Consider the following 22808-nt stretch of genomic DNA (forward strand, 5'->3'; position numbering starts at 1 on the left):
AGTAAAAACACATTTTTTTTTTCTCTCCATCACATCAACAACAAACACACTGTAAATCAATGGGATTCCAGTAAAGCATAAAGTCATTTTAGAAGTTTACTACATGAAGACAGCACTCGTGGTGGTTGTGCCTTCTGAAGCTGCCCTATGGTGATCCTGAGCTCTAATAAGACGCATACAAATTCTACTGCAGCCAAGTTTACAAAGCAATTGGAGTAGCTCATTGCGGAATCGTACCCCAATGAAGGCATAGAGGAAAGGGTTCAGCCAAGAGTGTGAGAAGCCCAAGGTTTTCGTCACAGTATAGGCTATTCTAAGTTCTAGATATGATTCACAGTTTCTGTATTGAATAACCTGCAGGTCCACCATCGTCTGTATCAGTAAGGCGATATTATATGGTAGCCAACAAAAACAAAAGACGAGTGTGATGAGCAAAGCCAGTCGAATTGCTTGTTGCTTAGCTTGGCTTTTCGGACTCTTGAACAAAGTTACTACAACCGCTGTGTAACAGTAAATCATGACAATCAGCGGTACGAAGAAACACACGTGATCTAAGAGCTTTGAGGTCAACACCCAGTTGTTACCCGCCATTTCATACTGATGAACTGAACACGAAACGCCAGATGGGTTTTTGGTTTCTGCCACAGAGAAAAACACAACGTTGGGAAATGACAGAGCCAAGCAGACCAGCCACAATATAGTGCATGTAACGTGCACGGTTTTCCTCCGGCGACTTTGCAAGCTCGCAACTGCATGGACAATTGCCAAATACCGATCAAACCCAATGAAAGCTAGAAGCAAACTCCCACAGAGAATATTGAGATGCCGCACCATGTTCACCAGCTTGCAGAGAAACTCGCCAAACACCCAACCAGTCAAGTGCTCAGCAACGGTGAAAGGAAATGTGACAAGGAGCATGAGGTCGGCCAGGGCGAGGTGAAGCAGGTAGATCTCATTGATGCGCAGGAGACGCCAGCGTCGCAGGAGGACAGTTATCATCAGGCCGTTCCCTGCCACACCCAGCAGGAAGATGGGGCTGTAGAGCAGAGTTTGGAACACCGCTTTAAAGGTCCTGAGTTTCTCCTCACTGCAAAGGCTTCCACTTTGGTCAGAATAGATGTATAAGAGCTCATCTGTTGAGTTGTCATACTGTAAGAAACAAAGCAATTGTATGCACTTTTATTAACCACTTGTTACAACTCAATATTGCCAAATTATAAAATTATATATATATGTATATATATATATATATATATGTACACACACACGCATATATATATATATATGTACATATATATATATATATATATATATATATATATATATATATATATATATATATATATACATATATATATATATATATATATGTATATATATATATGTCGTACGGGTGAGCGAACACGATCAGTGCCCTCTTTATTTCTTTACTGGCATTCTGACTGATCTTTTCATTTTCTGTCAGCATGTTCTTACGCTCCTCGTCGGTGGCGCAAGACGGAGACCGGAAGATCTGAGGTTTAAGAACCTTGAAGCGGCAGTAGTGCAGGGTCGCTTGCAGTATTGGGCACAGGGTGAACTTGACATCTCCATTTATGCTTTGGGCTCTGAACATTGAATCCAGAGAACCAGTGGTGAAGGAGAGCAGGACTTTGGTATTGCTGAATAAATCCTCAGAGAAGCCCTGCTTATCCGTGTAATGTTTTCATTATATATATACACACACATGTATATGTATGTATATATATATATACACACACACACACACACACACACACACACACACACATATATATATATATTTATATATATATATATATATAAATCATTTATGAAATAAATGGTCATGACATATGCTAGCAGTAATAGGACAGTGTAGTTCAAAAACAGATCAGTCAAATTGCTATGGTACTAGCAGACCCACCTGCCACATTAACACCTAAAAATACATTTAAAGCAGAACTTTTTCAGAAGGAAATATTTTCTTAATAAAATTAACCATCACTTACCATATCATCGAACTCATACGTTTGAGTCATAATGCTCACAAAAATGTGTAACCTTCAGTTCTTGTGAAATGTTGTTGTTCTTCCTTCCTTGCCACCTTCTCTGCTTTGCTGATTTCCATGCTGAAGTGATTTTATCACGTAAAGTAGAAACAGGCCCTATATAACAGGCCCTGGGGGAAACTTGCACGCAAGAGCAATGAAGTGAATCACAGTTACTGAACCATATATTATTTTATTTTATTTCATTTATTTTTTTTTGTGTGTATATATATATATATATATATATATATAGCAACAATACAAGTGTACTGAAGTATAGTAACTTGAAAAGGGCTTAAATTTAAACCTTAAATTCTGTTGGGGTGGATGACAAGGCTGCAATTGTAAAGATGTTTGGCAGGCAGTCATTTTTTCTTCACCTTGGGAAGAGGTGCTGCACTGGTGCCACAAAATAATTACATGAAGATTCAATTTCTTTTATGTAACGTATGAACTAATATCACTGAGACGTGTATTATTTTAAAAGACTGAAAAATACAAACAAAAAACAAATGAAAAAGTGTTTTCACGTGAGACAAGTAAGAGATTAGTTTCAGGCATCTATATTATGTAAATTCTTGAATGTAACACAGTTTGCACTTTTTAAATTTCAGTGATGATACCTGTTTACATTTGATGAATTTGGGTGGTATGGGCTTACTTAATTAATAATTCATTAAAATGTGTCCTGTTTTCCAATATTAAAAACAAGTGTAATCAATGTTGTCATTCAGAAATCGTTAGAATAGTTAAAGTGGGAAGCAAGCTCTTCTCTTCTCTTCAGGAAATTTTCTTATAGCTTTTTAGTTTATAAGAAAACAAATGACACAGATTGTAAATCTTTTAAATCACGACATTTTAAACATCGCGAAATTACAATTCAATGTATTACTTATGACGATGAACCAAAAATTTAGGATGAAAGACAGACCGGAAGTGTCACAAACAGTGCGACACGCGTAATATTTTTCATCAGTGCGCCATGTCAGGAATTATATTTAAATGGTTGTGAGAATAATATGTTCTATCCAACAACGACGGTGTAATTTTTCCCAGCCAAGGAGAATACCTGTCTGTTTATTTTCATTTTTTGTACCATTTTATGTTCCTATTTTAAACTAACAAAGACGGTCATTGGTTTGACTTTAATTGTCACTGGATGAAGAGAAAAAGCAGGACTCGCTTTTTGTTTTTATGTTGCCGTACAATGCTAGTGTATTTCTCATTCTGAAGAATTAGAAGAAGAAAAAAAGATTTAGCCATCGATTTGAAATAAAATCAGCTGATTCGTTTGATGGGGGAGGGCTCAAATACAAGGAAGCCATCTTGAACATTTGGTCAAGAAGGCTCGTTCGTAGTCTGCTGAAAATTGAGAACACCTTAGAAATATCGCTTAGGAAACCACTTATCTCAAGTATTTACAGGTAAATTCACGCACCTCTAAAGTTAAGCTACTTCGTCGTGTATGTCACGATTTCGTTCTGACTCAAATGATTATTGCAAGTTGTTATTTCGCTTTCGTTAGCCAGTTCTGGTGACCAGTTAGCTGACGTAGCTTGGCTGAGCTAAATGCGTTTACTGCGGATGTCTTTTTTTTTTAGATGATGCAAAGGAGGTTTGTCACTGTAGTACTTCAAGGTATTTAGGTTGTAACATACACGAGGGTATTTCCCTCATCGTCAGAAATGATGTAACGTGATGTCGATTTCAAGAACAGTGCGTTAGCTGCAGGCTAATGCTTCATGCGCTAGTTAGCCAGATGTCGATGATTAGCAATAGGAAAGGGCGACTCTCTTCGACTCAACTGGCTCACAAGTCTCTTTCTATGGGTTTCAATCATGTAATGGCACCCTTCTCTGACGATCCAGTCGAAGACATTATAATGCATATATTTTTGGCTGGTTTGGTGGTTACATGTTTGCGTCGACGTTGTTTTCACGTTGTCAGCAAGGGTTAACAAAATATCACCACCTTGTCATCTGCAGTTATGCTGGCTAACTTTTGACATCAAGCCAGCTGTCGATTGATATCACCTGAAAACGAATTTGTTGGACGTTCACTCACAATGTTATGTCTTTACGTTTATGTTAAATTTTGTTTTTTATGTCTTGTTTCATATTTCTTTCAGGGTTGGCGAAAACACAGGAACACAACGGCGCAGTTATGCTACGCAAGATGGCTAGCTGAGCAGTCGGCCACAGTGTAAAAGCTAGTTTAGCCTTCCTGGCTTATGTTTTTTTTTTTTTTTTTTTTTTTTTTTTTTAGATAATTGGAGACTATGTACATTAAATCCCAATCCACTAAAGTAATTGATATTGTCAAAAATCGAGTGATTGATTTGATCAGTTAAACTGCAGAGGAAAAAAAAAAAGATTTGCCCTATATACTTTGCATTATTATTGATAGGGAATCCCAGGAAAAGGACAATCTGAGTTCTGCAAGGAGACTGAACTCACAAAATCTAAATACTGTTGAAGGTATTATTACTTGTTGAACTCAAAAATTAAAGAATGAGTACTGCCAGGACAGAGAACCCAGTAATTATGGGCTTGCCGAACCAGAATGGACAGCTAAGAGGTTCAGTAAAGCCTGCAGGAGCACCAGGTGGTGGTGGAGGTGGCACACAACAGCATCAGGTTAACCAGATGAAAGGTGCAATTAATAATGGTAATTCTCAGCCAGCCCCAACGACCAACTCCGTCATTAAGTAAGTCAATTGGTTGTGGAAACCAATACATTTACAACAGATTGTTACTGTTTGAATGGTTCTGAGTTTATTATTATTATTTTTTTAAATGGTTATTTACAAATGCTGACCTTTCACAGGCCTGGAGATGACTGGAAGAAGAATTTAAAGTTGCCCCCAAAAGATATGAGGATGAAAACTTCGGTTAGTACGAGAAAGCTTTTCTCTAATGCTGAACGACTGTTGAAGCCTTGATAATTTTGTATTCACAGTACTATTAGTGATACATGTATTTAATTATCCCCTTCTGTCAGTTTGATTTATTATAATTGAATATCAGTGAAATATTATTGACCGTGTGTCTGCCAAATACTGATTTGTCATTGCCACCCCAGGACGTGACTGCAACTAAAGGCAATGAGTTTGAAGATTACTGCCTGAAGAGGGAGCTGCTTATGGGAATCTTTGAGATGGGATGGGAAAAGCCATCTCCAATCCAGGTACATGCTGTACTGTGGGCAATGTGTGCCAATGATGGCATTCTGAAAATCCAAGTCCTGCACTTGTTTGTTTTTTTGTTTTCTTCCCCCATTACCACCATGTGATATACAAGATGTACACTACCTAGCACCTTTGATAACTTGACAGAAGTAAAAGTGATAAATGGACTGGTGAATGGCTGGAAATAGCGCAAATGAGACGGAAATGCCCCCCCCCCTCTCCCACACGCGCTCACACACACAAATTACATCAGCTCATCCTACACAACTGGTAACAGCGCAAGTGTAGTGCAGTCAAGTAGATAGAAAAGGAAGTGAAAAAAAATTTGACCACTAAGTTTGACTGTCATCAGACCCTGCGAGGATATGACAGACATGGCTAAGTTGCTTAAGATTCACACAAAACACATAAAGCAAATTATCAGAAAAATGATTGTTGCATCAAAATGGTGTCCAATAAATAATATTGCCGTTTTAACCTTTTGTTACAATGTGTTCTTAGGAGGAAAGTATTCCCATTGCACTGTCAGGAAGAGACATCTTGGCCAGGGCCAAGAATGGCACAGGGAAGAGTGGAGCCTACCTCATTCCCTTACTTGAACGTATTGACCTCAAGAGGGACTGCATACAAGGTACAGGCTGGGGTTCCGCTACTAAATTGTTTACACTTGACTCTAATTCTTGTTAATTTTTTATGCTTTTTGTCTTGGCAAAATAGCACAACACTCTGTTTTGCGCTTGTTTAGTCTTACACAATCCACTCATCTTGTGTGTAAAAGTTGAAATACAATAACTTTTCTTCTTGTCGCTAATTGTCCATGTAGTGTCTATAAACCCCCTTTTTTTTTTTTGCTGAGACCAAAAGGTCAGTTAAATCTTATTGTATGCGCATGTCTTCTGCTCCTCTCAGCTTTGGTCATAGTGCCCACCAGAGAACTGGCCCTGCAAGTCAGCCAAATATGTATCCAGGTCAGCAAACACATGGGTGGAGTGAAGGTAATGGCAACCACAGGTGGAACTAACCTACGCGACGACATCATGAGACTTGATGAAACGGGTAAGCTCATCAACTCCCTCGACTGGAACCCTTGTGGACCGCTAATGCAGTATTCAGATGATCTAAGCCCCGCCTCCCCTTTTCTCCCCCCAAGTACATGTGGTCATTGCCACTCCTGGGAGGATTTTGGACCTCATCAAGAAAGGAGTCGCAAAAGTCAATCAAGTGCAGATGATTGTCCTGGATGAAGTGAGATGAATGGTTTTGATTTCTTAACATTTCAAACTCTTTCCTCCGGTGACTTTCAGTGAGTGAGTTTTCCTTTGACATCCCTCTGTCCCGCAGGCTGACAAACTCCTGTCTCAGGACTTTGTGGTCATGATGGAAGAGATACTGAGCTTCCTCTGCAAACAGAGGCAGATTCTGCTTTACTCCGCAACTTTCCCCCTCAGTGTGCAGAAGTTTATGGTTGGTTTCTCCTTTTTTTTTGTTTTACCCATTTCACTTTTTACCTCCATCCTTTTCCGTAGGGTGGTAAAGAAAACGATCCTTTTGCAGTCCTCTGTTTGAAAATTCCTATTTTCTACATTGCAGTCGTCACACTTGCAGAAACCATACGAGATCAACCTGATGGAAGAGCTGACACTGAAGGGCGTCACACAGTATTACGCTTATGTAACTGAAAGGCAAAAGGTCCATTGTCTTAACACCTTGTTCTCCAGGGTAAGTGGTGCTTTTGGAATCTGATGCAGCTTTTTTTTTTTTTTTTTTTTTCCCTCCTGTCATTCAACAAATGCTGCAGGCTGTTCATACGTTTGTTTGATTTGTGACTTAAATAATATGAAGAAAGTACAAATAGTTTATTTTAGGCACCACTCATTAAGTTCTGTTTTTTTAAATGTAGCTGAAACAGCTTGATTTGGCTAATTCGTAGTTTGAATTTTTAATTTAAATGGTTTGTCATTATTCAGAACCTGTTTCCTTAAATAATAGAACTCTATACCTAACCTCTGTCGTAGTAAGCTACCAATGGGCAATGTCTGTCTACATTATGGCATTGTCTGCGTTATTACTACAGATAATGTGTATATATATAACTATGACAAGCTGAGCATTGTACTGAGCCAAAGTCTCTAGCAACACTGAGATGATTCAAACAGTCATTCTAATTTATGTCAGAGTTATGAAACGGAAGATCTGATCTCTGCAACACTTTCACATATTAACCGTGGCGGGCGTTCTTTCAGCTCCAGATCAACCAGTCTATAATCTTCTGCAACTCCTCTCAGCGAGTGGAGCTTCTTGCCAAGAAGATCTCCCAGCTTGGTTATTCATGTTTCTATATTCATGCCAAGATGAGACAGGTCAGTGAAAAGTGTGCATAACCCATTGATTCATGATTTGATATTTTGAAGATGCCTTTAAGCTTTCATTAACCAAACTGAACATTGCTGTAAAATGGTTTTTGCAGCTCCCCAGGTGATTAATATGTGAATGTATCGTTGTCTTGTGTGCTCTCTAGGAGCATCGTAACCGCGTGTTCCACGACTTCCGAAATGGCCTCTGCAGGAATCTTGTCTGCACTGGTAAGAGGACAACTCTTCTTTTTATTAAACAGTATTTTTTGATAAAAAATACTGTTAATTATTTTCCTAATGTAAAAATATAAAAAAGCCCACTGACATCTTCATACGTGGTGATAATGTTATACAGTAGGTTGTCACCTTCCACAAACTTGACTAAGTTTGAAGAAACATCTCTGAATGGTGTAATTGATCTGGTTGGTCCTGCTTATCATATCGCAACATGTTTTATGCATATGCAAACTGAAGTTGGGTTATAGTTTGATTATTTATATATTTTTAACTTTTCTGTAGATCATTCCATTTTTATAATTTTTCAATATCTCCTGGCCTGTTTGGAGTTTGTGGTAGTAAATGCCTCCATGTCTTCCCACAGACCTTTTCACAAGAGGAATTGATATTCAAGCTGTGAATGTTGTGATCAATTTCGACTTTCCAAAGCTGGGAGAAACATACTTGCATCGCATCGGTCGATCTGGTAAGTGTGTATCGCTTGCTTAGCCGTATCGGTTGCGAGACTCTTCTGCTCAAGTGGTTCTGAACATTCTTCTGCCCCTTCCCCTCCTGCCGTTCAGGGCGTTTTGGACACTTGGGTCTCGCCATCAACCTAATCACTTATGACGACCGCTTCAACCTGAAGGGGATCGAGGAACAGCTTGGAACGGAGATAAAGCCCATCCCTGGCATCATTGACAAGAGCCTATATGTGGCAGAGTACCACAGTGAGACTGGTGAAGAAGTCAAGCCATGAGCCAGTAAGTCACAGGTCCTCACTCCACACCAGCTAAAATGGGCCGCTTGAATGTTCAGTTTGTCAATGTAATTTGACATGGTGTGCTTTTATATTTTTGGTAATTTAGTTTCATTCTTTCTCTTGACAGATCAGTCCATCCTCCATTCCCCTTTCTTTTTTTTCCCGCCCCCTGGTTCCCCTTGTCTTGGAGTTCTGTTTTATGTACAGTTTCTGTCTTCCTTTTTTGGATGCCACCATAAGGAATGTGTATTTCGATGGACATGTTTTGGAAGAACTCATTTTGCCCTTTTCTTGGGGCTTTGTGCTGCACCACCACACCCTGAAGACGAGCACTGGGAGGAAAGCACGGGACCAAGTTAAGAATATTTCCGTGCATATCTTGGCGATTCGTATCGAACAGTGACACAAAGCCAGCACCAACAGACCACTGTACGACATCCTCCATTCTCCACCGTTTCTTTTAGAAGTTTTAACCAATTTGTATCAAGTGCCTTAACAAGCAGTTCAATTCATTCTAAAGTAATAACTTCTCATCTGCCGCCACCATTAGCCATCTCGTTCACTTCATCCCACACACTCGAGCTCACCTTGCAGAAAAGAAAATTTCATTTCATCCCACCACAGGGTGAATTCAGAACTATTGTTGGTCGGGTCGTCTGTTTATGTGGAATGGAGGTAGGGTGGAAGTACGGTCTACGATCTCTCGCTGGTTCAGCTGTACTCTGGTCTGGCTGACGAATGAGGACAAACTCGGATTTTTTCCATGGACAGAGATGGAAACTTTTTCTTTTCCTCTTGGATACAGCCAGACTACCATGCTTGTGAAGAAGCATGTGCTTCTAGAAGAACTGGACCCTTTTCCTCTGTCTTCAGCGTCAAAACACTAATGAGTAAGCTGCCTCTCAACATGAGTCATGAGGAGTCGCGTGTCGGTGGAGTTTAATTGTAAGGAACGATTTTTTTTTTTTTCTTTGTCCTGTGTTTAATTTTCCTATGGATGGCCATACTTCTGTGAGATGTGCAGGCAACAAATGGACTGCACCTTACACCTTTGTATATACCTTCATTTTAAGATTGTTTTACAAGTTCAAAAGGCTGGCTGACAAACTGAAAATCCCCATTTCTTGTTAGCACTGGAGACCGCTTCCTTAATATGCCAGTTTGTTTGATCTGCAATATTGGCCTATGAAATTTATTTATAATTTTAGAAATTGCAAAAGTTATTAGGATCCCAAAAGATTAAAGAGCTAGTGCATGTTTTTGTTTTTGGGAAGAGAGGGGGGGGGGCACGGCAGATAACTTCATCGTTGATAATCTTTTATTCTCCCCCCCCCCCCCCCCCTCATTTAGAGAATGCAATTCTTCAAAGCTGCACTTAAGAGCTGAGATTGTTTAAATTGCTGCCCATTCTCTCCAGCTACCGGTGTTGGTCTAGAAAAAGATGGCTCTGTTAAGCAGCTTGGGCATTGGAGTAACAAATTCTTTGTCACCAGCCTTAACTTGTGAAACTGACTCTCGAGACACTCTGTACGACCACTTGTAAGAGCGAGTGTTGATGCTGGAAGAGAAAATAATATTTTATCATGTAGTAGTACTACTTGCTGCAGTGCAGCGGAATTGGCAGAGATTTTTTTTTTTTTTTTTCTGGGGGAATTAGTAACTGTTACATTGAACTTTGTGTGCTTGGAGCACAGCTAAATTATTTAAAAAAAATATATATATATATATATCTCCCTTTGAAGAAGCTGTGCATCTATCTCCCCCTATTTTGAAGAATGTTGGCCAAATGCATCAAAATGAAACATCTGACCCAAAATGTAGCAGGAACTCATTCTCTCTGCTTTGCGAGTTAGCTCGGTCATGTGACACCAGCTAACAAAACACGCTTCACTGAAAACAAGCAAGCAAGCAACGAGCAAGTTGTGCAGTACTTAAAATGCAGAGATGGGTTCATGCAATATCAGATGGCACTGCTTTGTTTTTTTTGTTTTTACATTTGTGATGCCCAAATAAGAGCTTAAGAGGTGCAAAACATTTGTTGAAAGAAGTAAAAAAAAAAAAATAATGATGTGGAAGAGGCACAAAGAATTTAAAAACTCTAGACTGCTGGTTCAAAATAATTTGGGCATCACAGACTGCTGAATTAATAGCTTTTCCACTCTGCCCCTTATTGATTTGACGTTTTGAGCTCTTTTTTTTTTTTCTTTTTTTTTTGTGCAACGTGACAAACTTGTGTTGCAGTAAGGTCTTCAGACCACTTCTATGTTGAGCAAAAACCTGCCATCAATTCCCTTTTTTTATTGTGGTGAGATGCTCTTACTACCGTTCTAATCATTGAGAAACCTCAAAGCCGCTGACGGCGGCGCAACCGCCCCGGTCAGTTTAACGTTTCCATTTCTCATTGATTAGAACGGTGATCCCTGTTCACTCAGCTCTGTTCAGTCCCCCTTAAGATCTACGCAACTAATTTGGCTCTTTTGGTTCATCCGCTGGAGAGTGAAGGTGGTAAATTGTTAAAAAAAAAAAAAAAAAAAGTCCAAATTCTACAGTAGTTGATTGAACAGGGGTCAAACTGCGCAGACACACGGCAGCTGTCTGCTTTTTGTCAGCCTACTGGCAGTACCCTTGAATTGAGAGCATTAAGGGTTGAATTGGCCATTTAAAATTTGTTGACGGGTGCAAGGAGGTTGTGTACTGCCGGTGGCTGCCATGTCAGACCCTTAAAGACTGAGACAAGAGCATCTTGCCTGAGATTGGCTCACCAATTGGAAAATTCTTTAAACAAAATTGTCTCATTCTTCAAGGGCTTCTTAAATTGTTTGGGGTGGGTCATTTGGTACTCTTGCTGCCCTGATGCATATGTTCATATTGGCATGCGGTTCACCGCTTCCAACGACACGGCGTTAGTGTGCTGTGTGACCGTCCTGCTGTGCGAGTGGAGTGTGGAAAGCATGCCTCTGTAAGCATATGCATCAGCAAAATAACTCGGGGAGGAGCCTTCGGGCGTTACAAAACAGGATGATAAAGATCCAGAGGTGAATGGTAATGGGTATAAAAAAAAAAGGTTTAGAGAATTTGCCCTTAAATTTGGAATTTGTTTTTCCTCAAGTGAAATGTTCATTCATTGTATTGGGAAAAAGTGTCCAAATTTAAGTGAGATTTAAGTTATCAGAATTTGGTCGTTATTCAATTGGCTGTTTTTTTTTCAGTGATGCTAATTTTACAATGGACTTCAGTTCAAGAATGTCATTATTGAAAAGTTAAATTTTTTTTTTTTTGTTGAAAATAAAGCTCACTGAAATTTACTGTCTGTTTGTAGTTTGAACCTACTTTTGCAGTACACAGGTCTCTGGTGAAGATAAAACCATGTGAAGGTATTGGTAGGTTTAAGTCAAAATGAAGCTTATTTACAATAGAAGGCACACGTCGACCCACCGTCCCTTGTCCTCCTCTGGCCCTACAGAAGAACTGCTTGAGGCTGAGCAACACCAACAATCATCTGGAGAGTTTTCAGCAAATTGGACTCTCTGAACTTTATTCTCTCATCTTCTTTGCATAGTCGATGACTAGTCTGTAGGACCCCATTCCAACTAAACTCTTAAAGAGGGTAAGACTGTTAATTAATGCTTAACTACTTAAAGTAATTAATTAGTCATTAACCACAGTTTATATTCCACAATCCCTCAAAGTATCTGTAATTAAACCCCTTATCTATCTAATGATAGGCCAATCTCCAACCTTATGTTCCTGTCTAGGATATTAGATGCAATAGTTGCCAGAAAGCTAAGTCACTTTTTGCATGACAGCAAGCTAATTGAGGTGTTTCAGTCAGGTTTTAGAGATGATCAAATTACGGAGACTGCACTGCTCAAGGTGAGGAAAGAACTCCCGATGACCTCTGACAGCGGCCTTCCATCTGTTAGGCTGTTTGTTCCACTAGATCTCAGTGTTGCACTTGACCTCCGAATTCATCTGCGGAGACTAGAGGATGTGTTTGGCATTAAAGAGCAAGCCTTAAACTGGATGAGATCTTTTGACTGACTATCAATTTGTTCACATCAATTTCAGTCAACTAAATCCGACAAAGCAGATCAGTTGGGTAAACTGGAGACTTGTCAGAGCCGCATGTAGAACGTAGGGCCTGATCTGGCGGGGGAGGGTTCAGTCCAATCAGCCGTCCCACCCTGGTCCTGCCCCACCTCTGCCAAGTTCTTCCCCTTCCAATTACTTTCAACATGCAACAGCAAAAACGTTTTGAATTTTACAATTTGATGTATAATTACACAATAACGTGTACATATTTATGTTTAGCCAACCTATTATTTATATCTGTAATAACATCTAGACAATTAGAGCTTTGTAAGTATTTGGTTCATTGCTCATATTCATTCTGGCAGCTCTCTCTCTCTCTCTCTCTCTCCCGCTCTCATTATTTTTTATATTTCCTTTTCGCCCCAACTGGTTAAAGCAGACGACTGCCGTCTGGAGTCCTGATCTGCTCTAGGTATCTTGCACCAGGGGAGGTTCTCCAGGCCACTCCCACACCTTGCTTGCACTCACTGGAGGTTTATTTTGTTTTTTCTCCTAATTTTGCAGTGCAAAGCGCTTCGAGACGCCTTCGGTTGTGATTTAGCGCTGTACAAATAAAAGTAAAACGTTTACAAGTCGTAATGACGAAGCAATAAGGGGAAAATGAGGTGAAACCAGCTGTCATTAATGCACTCGTGGGAAATCGATTTACTACTTGAGATTTCATTGCAAAATTTGGCTGTGGACATGAAACGAGAGGGGGAAAAAATGTTGGTAAACTTAAAATAACTCAAATGACGAGTAACCTAAATGACAATATTTGAGGTAAACATGGTAAGAAAATGGACGGAGGAGGGGCGTGAAAACGACCAGCAGGAAAAGAGTGCGAAAATAACAGAATTGTCCTGGGAAAAGTGGACGTAGTCGGAAGTCAAAAGCCGCAGCCTGGGCTGTCTTATCAAAAATGCCACAGCTTTAGGCGCAAGTCGGTCGTGATTGGAGCAGAACTCGGACGGCCAGAGACAACGTTTCACGTTGGCGAGGTCACAAGTCCGGTCCACTCCGGTCAACACGTCCGTGGCTGCCGTTCGCATATCATAAAAGGCCACCATGTCCACAGTGTCTGTCGTTGCCTTGTGATGTCGCCAGAGCGCAGAATGCTGAGTGTGTGTCTCTACTTTTCCTGGTGCATGTTAACGTGGCTTCTCCACCACCATGTGACAGGTAAAATAAACTCATCCCGCCCCGGTTTTTTTTTTTTTTTTTTTTTTTTAAATCGGTGCTTGGAGCGGTATTCCGTTTGAGAAACCTAATTAGTAATGTATTTGCTTACTAATCAGTTTTCAAAAATATATCCCAGTACTCTCAATCAATATCATAATTTCAGTGTTTGGCGTTTTATCACTTGATTTGGGGGTTGTTGTTTAAACTTGTACGGCCTTCGTTACGAAGTCCTGCACTGGGGTTTGTGTATCAGTTGTATTAAATAACAAACTCAGATTGTTAATGCAATGCGCTTCCGTAGTTAATAACATCTGCCCCCCCATCTGTCAATACATTACCATATTGATTACCGAAAGGTAATGTAGGACACTTGGCCCGGCCATAAGTGGAACTTGAGCAACATACTCAAGTTCCACTCAAAGTTTACCCGCATATGTCTTTTAATTTCAATATAATTAAAGTGTGCATCCTCTGTATATGTGGAAAATTGTTGTAAACTTTGTCTAGCTGTTGTCTTTACTTCGCCACCTTACCGTCCTAAAGCGAAACGGAAACCAGTCGCCTCCCGATTAAACGGAGATCGAGATGTCTCACAGTTTTTCTATTTGAAAAGATAGATAGAAAATAACAGAAAACGTGTTTGTAAATATGTACATACGCATGAGAATGGCCCTGAGCTGCGTTATTTAATGGGATGGATGCGTCAATGCCTCCGCCATCTTTGTACGGGGTACAGTTCGATTTAATTATCACTATAAATCACCATCGGGACTGAGCCACAGCGAGGGCCTGCTCTTTATTATTATTATTATTATTATCATTATTATTATTACAGTATAGTATTACAGAAAGCACAAAGAAATAAAGAAGTGAGCATATAATAAAGATAAGGCTATAATTTGAAACATTGACAAAAAACAAAAATGATGACAAAACGTGCAATTTATATGTTTTAAAATAAAAAATAATACATTTCACTCCTGCACTACATAAGTGTTTTTCAAAGCTATTTCTTTCCTGCAACCCATAAACATCATCATCATTCTGGAATTGAAAACCTGTTTGCAATTGCCTGGTTCCATACTATAGCATATTGGCACAGTGTCTAAAATTAAATATTTTACAATTGTTGCATATTATAAAGTAAAGGTCTTTGCACACTAATCCGTTGTTTTTCTGGTGCTTAATCTGATCGAAAACGCTACACACAACAACCTTGTACACTGAGTCCAATGTATTTTTATTTTTTATTTTTTTTAACCTACAAACAAAAAAGTACATTAACAGTTTGGAGACATTTGACTTATCTAATTAGTGCGTCTTTGTAATCACCAATTCTTGACTTTTTAAATTTTGCCATAGTGAAATCTACTGTTTGGGGCCAATCTTGCATGAGGTGCAGAAAGCAAAACTATTTGATGATGACAAGTACTTTGTGGACATGCACCTGAGGGATACTGCCAGTAAGTCAAGCCACAAATTTATTATTAGCTTAAGTTCACAAACCCAAATGTTCACACACACATACTGTTATCTCCATCTTTTCCCACAGATTTTGTCCTAACAGCTTTTCAAAACCTTTCCACTACATATGCAAACACGACCATCCCGAGTGATAAACTAAATGACTTTGTCAACATGTACTTTGAGGCACCAACGACAGAATCTTCCAACCCTCCAGACTGGCATAGCAGGTAAAATCCTGGCCTTTATAGAATTAGTCTGAGAAATTCCTACGTTTAAAAAAAACCCCAAACAAACTGCAAAACTATGTTGTTTTTGTTGTTGTTGTTGCTGTTGCTAACCCTAAATCAATATTTTATTGAAATATTGATTCAATAAAATTCCTTCCAGGAACTTCCAAAGTTCCTGGAAGGAATAACAGACAGAGCTCTTCGGGAGTGGGCTAAGGAGATTCATTCTGTCTGGAAGTCTCTCTGCTGGAAGGTGATGATGAGTAAATAAATAGACAATAATTTAAAATTAATGAATGAATAAATAACTTACATTTGGTGATATAATATCATGATGTACTGTATACCCTTGACTGTGTGGTTTTTGTCCCAATATCACAACTTGTATAAGAAATATCTGAGATCGTGAGTGGGATGGGGAGTCATCCCTATATCGGTCCCTGTAGTTTTAATCTGTTGATAATCTGTGGTTCTGTTTTATGGGACTGGAATGATCTGTGCATCAGCTCCTTGGTTGCTGTTTGTACTGACAGGCTCTCACAACACCAAGCATTTGTTGTTTTGCAAGGTGTGCAGAAGCAAGGCAGCTAAGAGGGGAATTGTCAAGGCCAGATGCACGTTATGTTTTCCAGTCATTTGCTGATGTCTGCTTCATTCAGTGCGGGTCATTCAGCCTGCCCGTCAGATTGCAGTTAATTTGACAGCATGCTCACAGGCCTAATGCTATACATGAAAACTAAACAGGTATTAATTTGTTCTCGGTGTGCTTTCTTTCCAGTAAATGTTACTACACTGGGCCTTTAAAGCAAAGTCTGAATAAATGTCATTTTCAAAAGGTACAAGATAAATTTCTGACATTTAATGATCATTCACTCTGCAGTGAAATGTGAGACTTTAAAAAAATGAAGGGTATATTGTTTTACTATATTTCATCAATTGCTAATTTTACATTTATAAATTATTCTCTCCAAGGCCAGTGCTGATGTGATGGATCACCCGGAGCGCTACTCTCAGATATACAGCCCCTATCCTGTCATCATAGCTGGACAGCGCTTCAGGGAGTTCTATTACTGGTGAGTGAATCACGAGGCTCTGGGCTGTCTGAGTCAATGCCCAATACGGTCAAATCGGGAACCTTTCGTAGCCAGCCCCGGCCAGGGGTCTTCGCCGAGAGCGAACCAAGGTGCCATGTGCAGACTGTGACAAGAGCTGCTCTGTACCCAATAGGGACAGCTACTGGGCCATCGGTGGCCTCCTGCTGTCAGAAATGACGGACACGGTCAATGGGATGATTCAAAACTTCATCTACTATGTCAACAGGTGAACCCCTGAGCACCTCAGAACACCTTTTCATCATGCATAGCGTTCAAAAAGCATCTACGCTTGGCTGCAGGTAGTCTTTTTGAATAAATCAGCAGCCGAGCTGCATCTGTTGGATATGGAGCCCTAATGTGTGAGTGTGAGTGTGAGTGTGAGTGTGAGTGTGTGTGCGTGTGCATGTGTGTTTTCTCCCCAGGATTTCTGGAGTTGAATGATGTTTGTACTGTCTCTCCGACAGATATGGCTTTGTACCAAATGGTGGGCGGATTTACTATGAAAGGCGCAGTCAGCCTCCATTCCTCACTCCAATGGTGGAGAGCTTCTATCAAGCAACCAAGGATAAAGAGTTCCTCAGGTGATACTTAAGCTCCAGTTGAAGTCCAGCCAGACACATTATCATCCTTCAGTTGCCTCGCTTGGTGTGCAGAATTCTAAAAAGGACTGTTAACAAAAAAAAAAGAAAAAGCCTGACTGCTGCTCATCCCCTCCAACCTTTGGGAGTTAAAAAAAAATAAAATGGAAATTAGAGCGTAACACTCCAGAAGTTGTTTGTAATATTCAGTGTTATGGTTTAACACATTACTCTCTGCTGTCTCTGCAAACTGACTTGGATTAGAGCGGCTTTGCCGGCTCTGGAGACGGAGTACCAGTTTTGGATGCATCCATGGTTTTGGATGTGGACGGGACGGAGCATGTTTTGAATCGGTATTTTGTGCAGGTGGGCTTACCCAGGTATGTCTGGGGTGAAGGTGATAAATCTCATCCCCCATTCCCCCTTTTTAAGAACACTTGCTTGTCTTGTCTACCTTTTTGCTCATCAACACCTTGTTGTTTAGGCCTGAGTCTTACTCGGATGATCTTGAATTGGCTGAAGGACTCAGTGATGGTGAGTTATGCGATTTAGAAACTCTGATACTTTGAGAAGAGTACTTACAAGTATGAAGTACAAATATGTCAAGAAGTTCACTAAAATGCCAAATATGGCTCTTATTTTGGCAAAATAAGATCTTTAATAAGATCCAAGCAGCCTACAAATATTTTAACGGAATTCTTCCCCACTTTGATTTGACTCCAACCTTGAAGAAAAGCATGTTTGAAAAAAATGTTCTTTGTACTTCCTCCATTATTTCTTTTCTATCAGATTATATTTACTTGTTTTCATCTCAGTCCTTTTTTTTTTTTTTTTTTGCTGTGAAACGAATGCAATCACTGGCAGATTGTTTTGTACTCTCTCCCCCCAATCATCTCTGAGAAGATGGCTGGAAAATACGGAATAAATTAGGCACAGGTAGAGTAATTGCCTGACTCAAGTGGATGCGTTTTTATGTCCAGTCATTTGTATTCCTGCCCTCAGAGTCTAAAGAGGAGCTGTGGTTCGATCTGAAAGCGGCAGCAGAGTCCGGTTGGGACTTTTCAACTCGCTGGTACATACAAGATTACGACCAAAACAACAGCACCCTGAAAGACACCCGCACCAGCCGCATCCTGCCAGTTGACCTCAACGCTCTGCTGTGCCGCACCGAGAAGACTCTTGCTGCATTTCACCAGGCGCTGGGTGAGCACTTTCGACCTTGTGATAAAACCCAGTCTGCGTGCTGCGGCTGTTATCACCCCACCTGGCGCCACGTAACAGTGTTTCTACACAGGTGACGGTGAGTCAGCAGCGCGGTATGAGACGGCCGCAGCTGCCAGGCTGAGAGCAATGGAGGCTGTGCTGTGGGACGCTGAGTGGGGGGCCTGGTTCGACTACAACCTAGTGAGGCAAAGCAGACACACTGAGTTTTACCCCTCCAATCTGGCTCCCCTGTGGGCTCAGTGTTATTCACAGCCTGAGATGGCAGAGAAGGCTGTGCAGTATCTGAAGGTTGGTGGGAACAGGACCCTGTGTCTGAGTCAACAAACACTGTTTTTTTTATTTTTTATCTTTGTCTCTGTTAAATAAAAAAGAGAGACATTGAACCAAAGCCACCACCTATCACCGTCTACACGCGAGAGAGCTGATTAATTATTGAACTTGTGCACCGGTCAGCATTAGTGCATATCCCACGGTTGGTGGCATGGCTATTATTGTGTCTGCTGTCTTGCTAATAACATGTTGCTTGATTTACTTTCCTTAGAGTTGTTTTTCGCTAATTAAAACGAATAGCGGAAACACAGAAAGCATCACAAACTCATGGTCACATCAGGGCTCTCGACCTCAGTTTTGCTCTTGTGTTCCAGCAGAGGGCGCACCGGTTTCACATACTACGCTCTTGTAAATTACAGGGGAGCGGCGCTCTCTAGTTCCCTGGTGGGGTTCCGACGTCACTGAGGAACTCTGGGCAGCAGTGGGACTACCCCAACGCCTGGGCTCCTCTGCAACACATGCTTATTGAGGGTAGGCACCAAGAAACTGTCCACTATTCAATTTCATGAAGTTCCAGGACACTTAAAAAAAGACATATAGTGTGTCCCCCCCTACTTTTCACACATGTTGAGATTTTGAATTCCACCACTCCGTCTAATGCTTAACTATGATAGGATGGTCGTTTTGATGAGTTTTGGGGTTGAGTATTTCTTTATTTTTTTTGTCCGAGTAAAAAAAACGACATAGCATGTTGTTTCCCTCTATTATCAAAAAATATTATTAGATACGGAGAACAGGTTGGTAATAAGCAAAAGCAATGTATTAAGAGTCAGCAAATAGAAGAAAAAATACTTACATGCTTCAGTAGTTTTTTTTTTTTTTTAATTTTCGGACATGCTCATGCTCATGCTAAACTCTTATAAGAAAGTCATTTCGGTGAGTCTCGGGCAGCATAAAGTTGAGGATGGTGCTAGGTTTAGGGTGGGGCTGGGTTTTGGGTAATGTTTAAGGCTAGGCTTTTGGTTGGAGTTGGGTTTGGGGTTTGGGTTAGGATTTGGGCTGGGGTTAGGATCAAGGTTTAAGTTTGGGTTGTGGTCAGGGTTAGAGTTGGAGTTCAAGTTTGGCATGGAGTTGTGGTTAGGTTTTGGGGTTAGAGTTGCGGTTGTCTTGGGGTTAAGGGTAGGGTTTGGGTTGAGGTTAGGGTTGGGGTTGGAGTGAGGGTTGGGGTCGAGGTTAAGGTTAGGGTCGAGGTTAAGGTTAGGGTTGTGGTTGACTTTGAGGTTAGGGTTGGGGCTGGGTTTAGGGTTGGATGTTAGGGTTAGGGGTTGGAGTTAGGGTTGAAGTTCAGATTGGGGTTATGGTTAACCCTAGGGTTGGGGTTAGGTTTAGGATTAACCCTAGGGTTAGGGTTAGGATTTGGGTGGGATTAGGGTGAGGGCTAGCTTGATTTTCTTTCTTTTCCTATGTTTATGTAGAACCATTGGTTTTGGTTTAAAACTCTATTTCAGGCTTGTCCAAACTGCCTTCGGACGAAGCTCAAAAGCTTGCGTTTGATTTGGCCCAGCGTTGGATTAAGACCACGTGGTTGGCGTACGGAAAGTACGGAGCCATGTTTGAAAAGGTGAATCTTCTGAGGCTTCAGTATTTCAGTCCACGTCTCAGGCACCACGATAACACTGTCTGACTCAAAATGTGACTTTTCCTACTTTTCCTGACAGTACGACGTGAGACAAGAAGGCGAGCCAGGCGGTGGAGGAGAATATGTAGTTCAGGTACTCCTTTTCCCAGGTTGATGGTAAAACTAATATGCTTATAGTGATGCCACACCTCTTAAATTGAATTTGAAATCCTTTTTATTTTTTGTTTCTTTGTTTTCTTTAAGACTAGTTTACTGTTAAACTGTTCTGCTGTTTGGTTTCATGAAAATCCACACACCCACTACTGTTTTATTTTCACTGTAGGTTGGTTTTGGATGGACCAATGGTGTGGCACTGCAGCTCCTAAACAAGTATGGGGCAACGCTCACCTCTGGAAATATTCAACAGAATTAACGTAAAAAAATAAATTGATTCAGACTCTTTATTGAACAACTTTATTGTGACTATCAGGTGTCAATAAATGCTTTAATCAGAAAACTTTATAAATGCATTCCTTCTGAGGATCTTCTGTTGACAGTGTTTGGTATGATATGCGATTATATTTGCCTTTTAAAATGTAATCAAAGTTCGTCCAATGTGTGACGAGAAATCAATATGATGCATTCATCCATTTTATATTTTGTTTTTTTCTCCCTGCCATGGGTTCCTGGCTGGAGGAGCAAGGGTAGAAGTAGGGTTTAAGTGTGCAATGTTTTTTGCAGGAGTTCAATTTTTGGTAAAGTCAGACACCTTTGACACCGTCACAGCGCTTCGATTCGATCTTACCAAAACGTCAGGACAAGTAGCTCAGGGTGGTCCGTTCCTCTAAAGCTTTTTAAAGACAAAAGAGGAATTAGATTTAGATAGTGTGTGGAATCTGTGCTTCAGTCAAATGGACATCACAGAAGATTCCTCTTTCCCGCTCAGCAGAGATTTTTGCCATTCAAACATCAATTATGTGTTTTCATTGTGTAGCCTGTTATTTAGATTCAAATTGCCATTTCAACAAGGAGACGCCAAAGAAAGGAACAGACCTCATTCAGATTATGACTCTTCTCAGTGGAGTGCAGTTGAAGTGACTCGTAGTGCATCATCAAGAAGTCTAATTTACATATTGACGCTATTAAATAAAGATTTAATTAAATAATTCAGTCTAATGGGTTAATCATTTTTGTACCAGTTTATACAATGAATTATATATACATTTATTTCCTCTTTCAATTAATTAATTGAACATTCTATTATTTATCTAAAGATGTATTTTTACTTTTTCTTACGATCACTTTTGGCCCTGCACAAAATGATGCTCCAAGAACTCACTTAGAACTTCCTGTGGTGAGTAATCCAAACACCGAGGCTTTCTTGCTTGGTGACTCCTCCTTGTGCATTTACCTTTATTTTTGGCTGTCTTATAAAACAGACTTTTATAAGACGCAAACTCTGGACTTCTTGTTTCACAGTCCATCCACCAACTGCCTGAGCTTTTTACTCCCAACAGTCTTGCATTCCGGCTCTTCTCGCGTTCCTTTAAAAGGAGAAATGAAATGGATATAATACACCACAACCAGCCACCCATCACCCTGAGCCATTTGTCTTGAGGGATTTGTTTTCCAAGGAGAATGTAGCTGACATCTTCCTATACATCAAGTGTTTAAGTGAAATCTATACAATCTATGAAAATGCCCAAATTAAATCAAGACATAATTCGATGTGTCACAAGGAGGTCCAACACGGCTACTTCTCACACTTGTTATAAGAATTGAACTTTCCCAGTCCATCTGCCGGCTCTCTGAGCTATTTATCTTGAAGGTCTCACGCCTTTGTTTGTGAATCTTTTCTTTCTTTGACTTTAAAACCCGAAGTTGTCAAAGGCAAATTGAACAAACAGTCACCTACCACATTCAGTGTCGCACCACCCTGAGCTATTAATCCTGGTGTCTTTGTTTCTCCTTACGCTCTTTCATGGACGTTAAAAAGCTATTTGTTCTGACACTTCTCCTGCGTGGCTGTGTTTTGAACTTTGAGACTTGATTTGTTGGCTTTAAAGCTATTTGAATATGTAGTGTCAGAGCTGGCTCAGCTCTCGGACGAACAAACGCAACGAGGGAATGTACAGTAACTGCAAAATGATAGTTATTTAGTTGAGTAAAACGGAAACTGATTATAACGAAATGCGACAGCCCATGTGTGTGATGCGGGACGTCAGCAGTGTGCGTGGGCGCATGGCTGTGGTGTGGCAGGAAGCGAACGGGCGGACTCCGCAGGTGTTTGATTCACGTAGCCCCGCCCTTTCAGAGGCACACGCACCAGAGGCACATGAGCGATCAGGCTGTAGGAGTCAGAGACACACACGCACGCACACACACACACACACACACACACACACACACACACACACAAACAACCCCACCCACTCGGGGTTGTCACAGTCTCAACATATATTTTGCTTAGTAAAATAACTTTTCACAAATCTCTTCAGTCTGACTTAAA

At 40.5% G+C, this 22808-nt stretch overlaps 3 protein-coding genes across 3 annotated transcripts; 2 read left to right on the forward strand and 1 right to left on the reverse strand.

Moving 5' to 3' along the window:
• Positions 1–34: 34 nt before the first annotated feature.
• cxcr5 (chemokine (C-X-C motif) receptor 5) lies at positions 35–2159 on the reverse strand. The gene is made up of 2 exons (XM_076036689.1): positions 2010–2159; positions 35–1149 (listed from the first exon to the last, which is right to left on the reverse strand). Exons 1-2 carry the CDS (start codon positions 2037–2039, stop codon positions 100–102), a joined length of 1080 nt encoding a protein of 359 aa, XP_075892804.1. The 5' UTR covers positions 2040–2159; the 3' UTR covers positions 35–99.
• Positions 2160–3316: 1157 nt separating this feature from the next.
• ddx6 (DEAD (Asp-Glu-Ala-Asp) box helicase 6) lies at positions 3317–11873 on the forward strand. The gene is made up of 14 exons (XM_076036693.1): positions 3317–3472; positions 4177–4755; positions 4875–4938; positions 5130–5234; positions 5737–5866; positions 6145–6291; positions 6386–6480; positions 6577–6699; positions 6826–6954; positions 7479–7595; positions 7754–7817; positions 8191–8292; positions 8390–8569; positions 8696–11873. The coding sequence occupies exons 2-13, from the start codon at positions 4559–4561 to the stop codon at positions 8563–8565; spliced, it is 1449 nt and encodes a 482-aa protein (XP_075892808.1). The 5' UTR covers positions 3317–3472; positions 4177–4558; the 3' UTR covers positions 8566–8569; positions 8696–11873.
• Positions 11874–13497: 1624 nt separating this feature from the next.
• Positions 13498–20806, forward strand: treh (trehalase (brush-border membrane glycoprotein)). The gene is given in 16 exon segments (XM_076036691.1): positions 13498–13821; positions 15184–15284; positions 15374–15515; positions 15681–15768; positions 16488–16588; positions 16743–16835; positions 17074–17190; positions 17452–17492; positions 17495–17567; positions 17672–17721; positions 18190–18390; positions 18482–18699; positions 19101–19212; positions 20190–20302; positions 20400–20453; positions 20643–20806. Coding segments are annotated over 15 exon segments (1515 nt in total). The 5' UTR covers positions 13498–13821; positions 15184–15262; the 3' UTR covers positions 20733–20806.
• The last annotated feature ends 2002 nt before the right edge of the window (positions 20807–22808 follow it).

This window comes from Nelusetta ayraudi, unplaced genomic scaffold (genome assembly GCF_046127955.1).
Source record: "Nelusetta ayraudi isolate G7.1 ecotype Tasmania unplaced genomic scaffold, CSIRO-AGI_Nayr_v1 ptg000048l, whole genome shotgun sequence".
Taxonomy (NCBI): domain Eukaryota; kingdom Metazoa; phylum Chordata; class Actinopteri; order Tetraodontiformes; family Monacanthidae; genus Nelusetta; species Nelusetta ayraudi.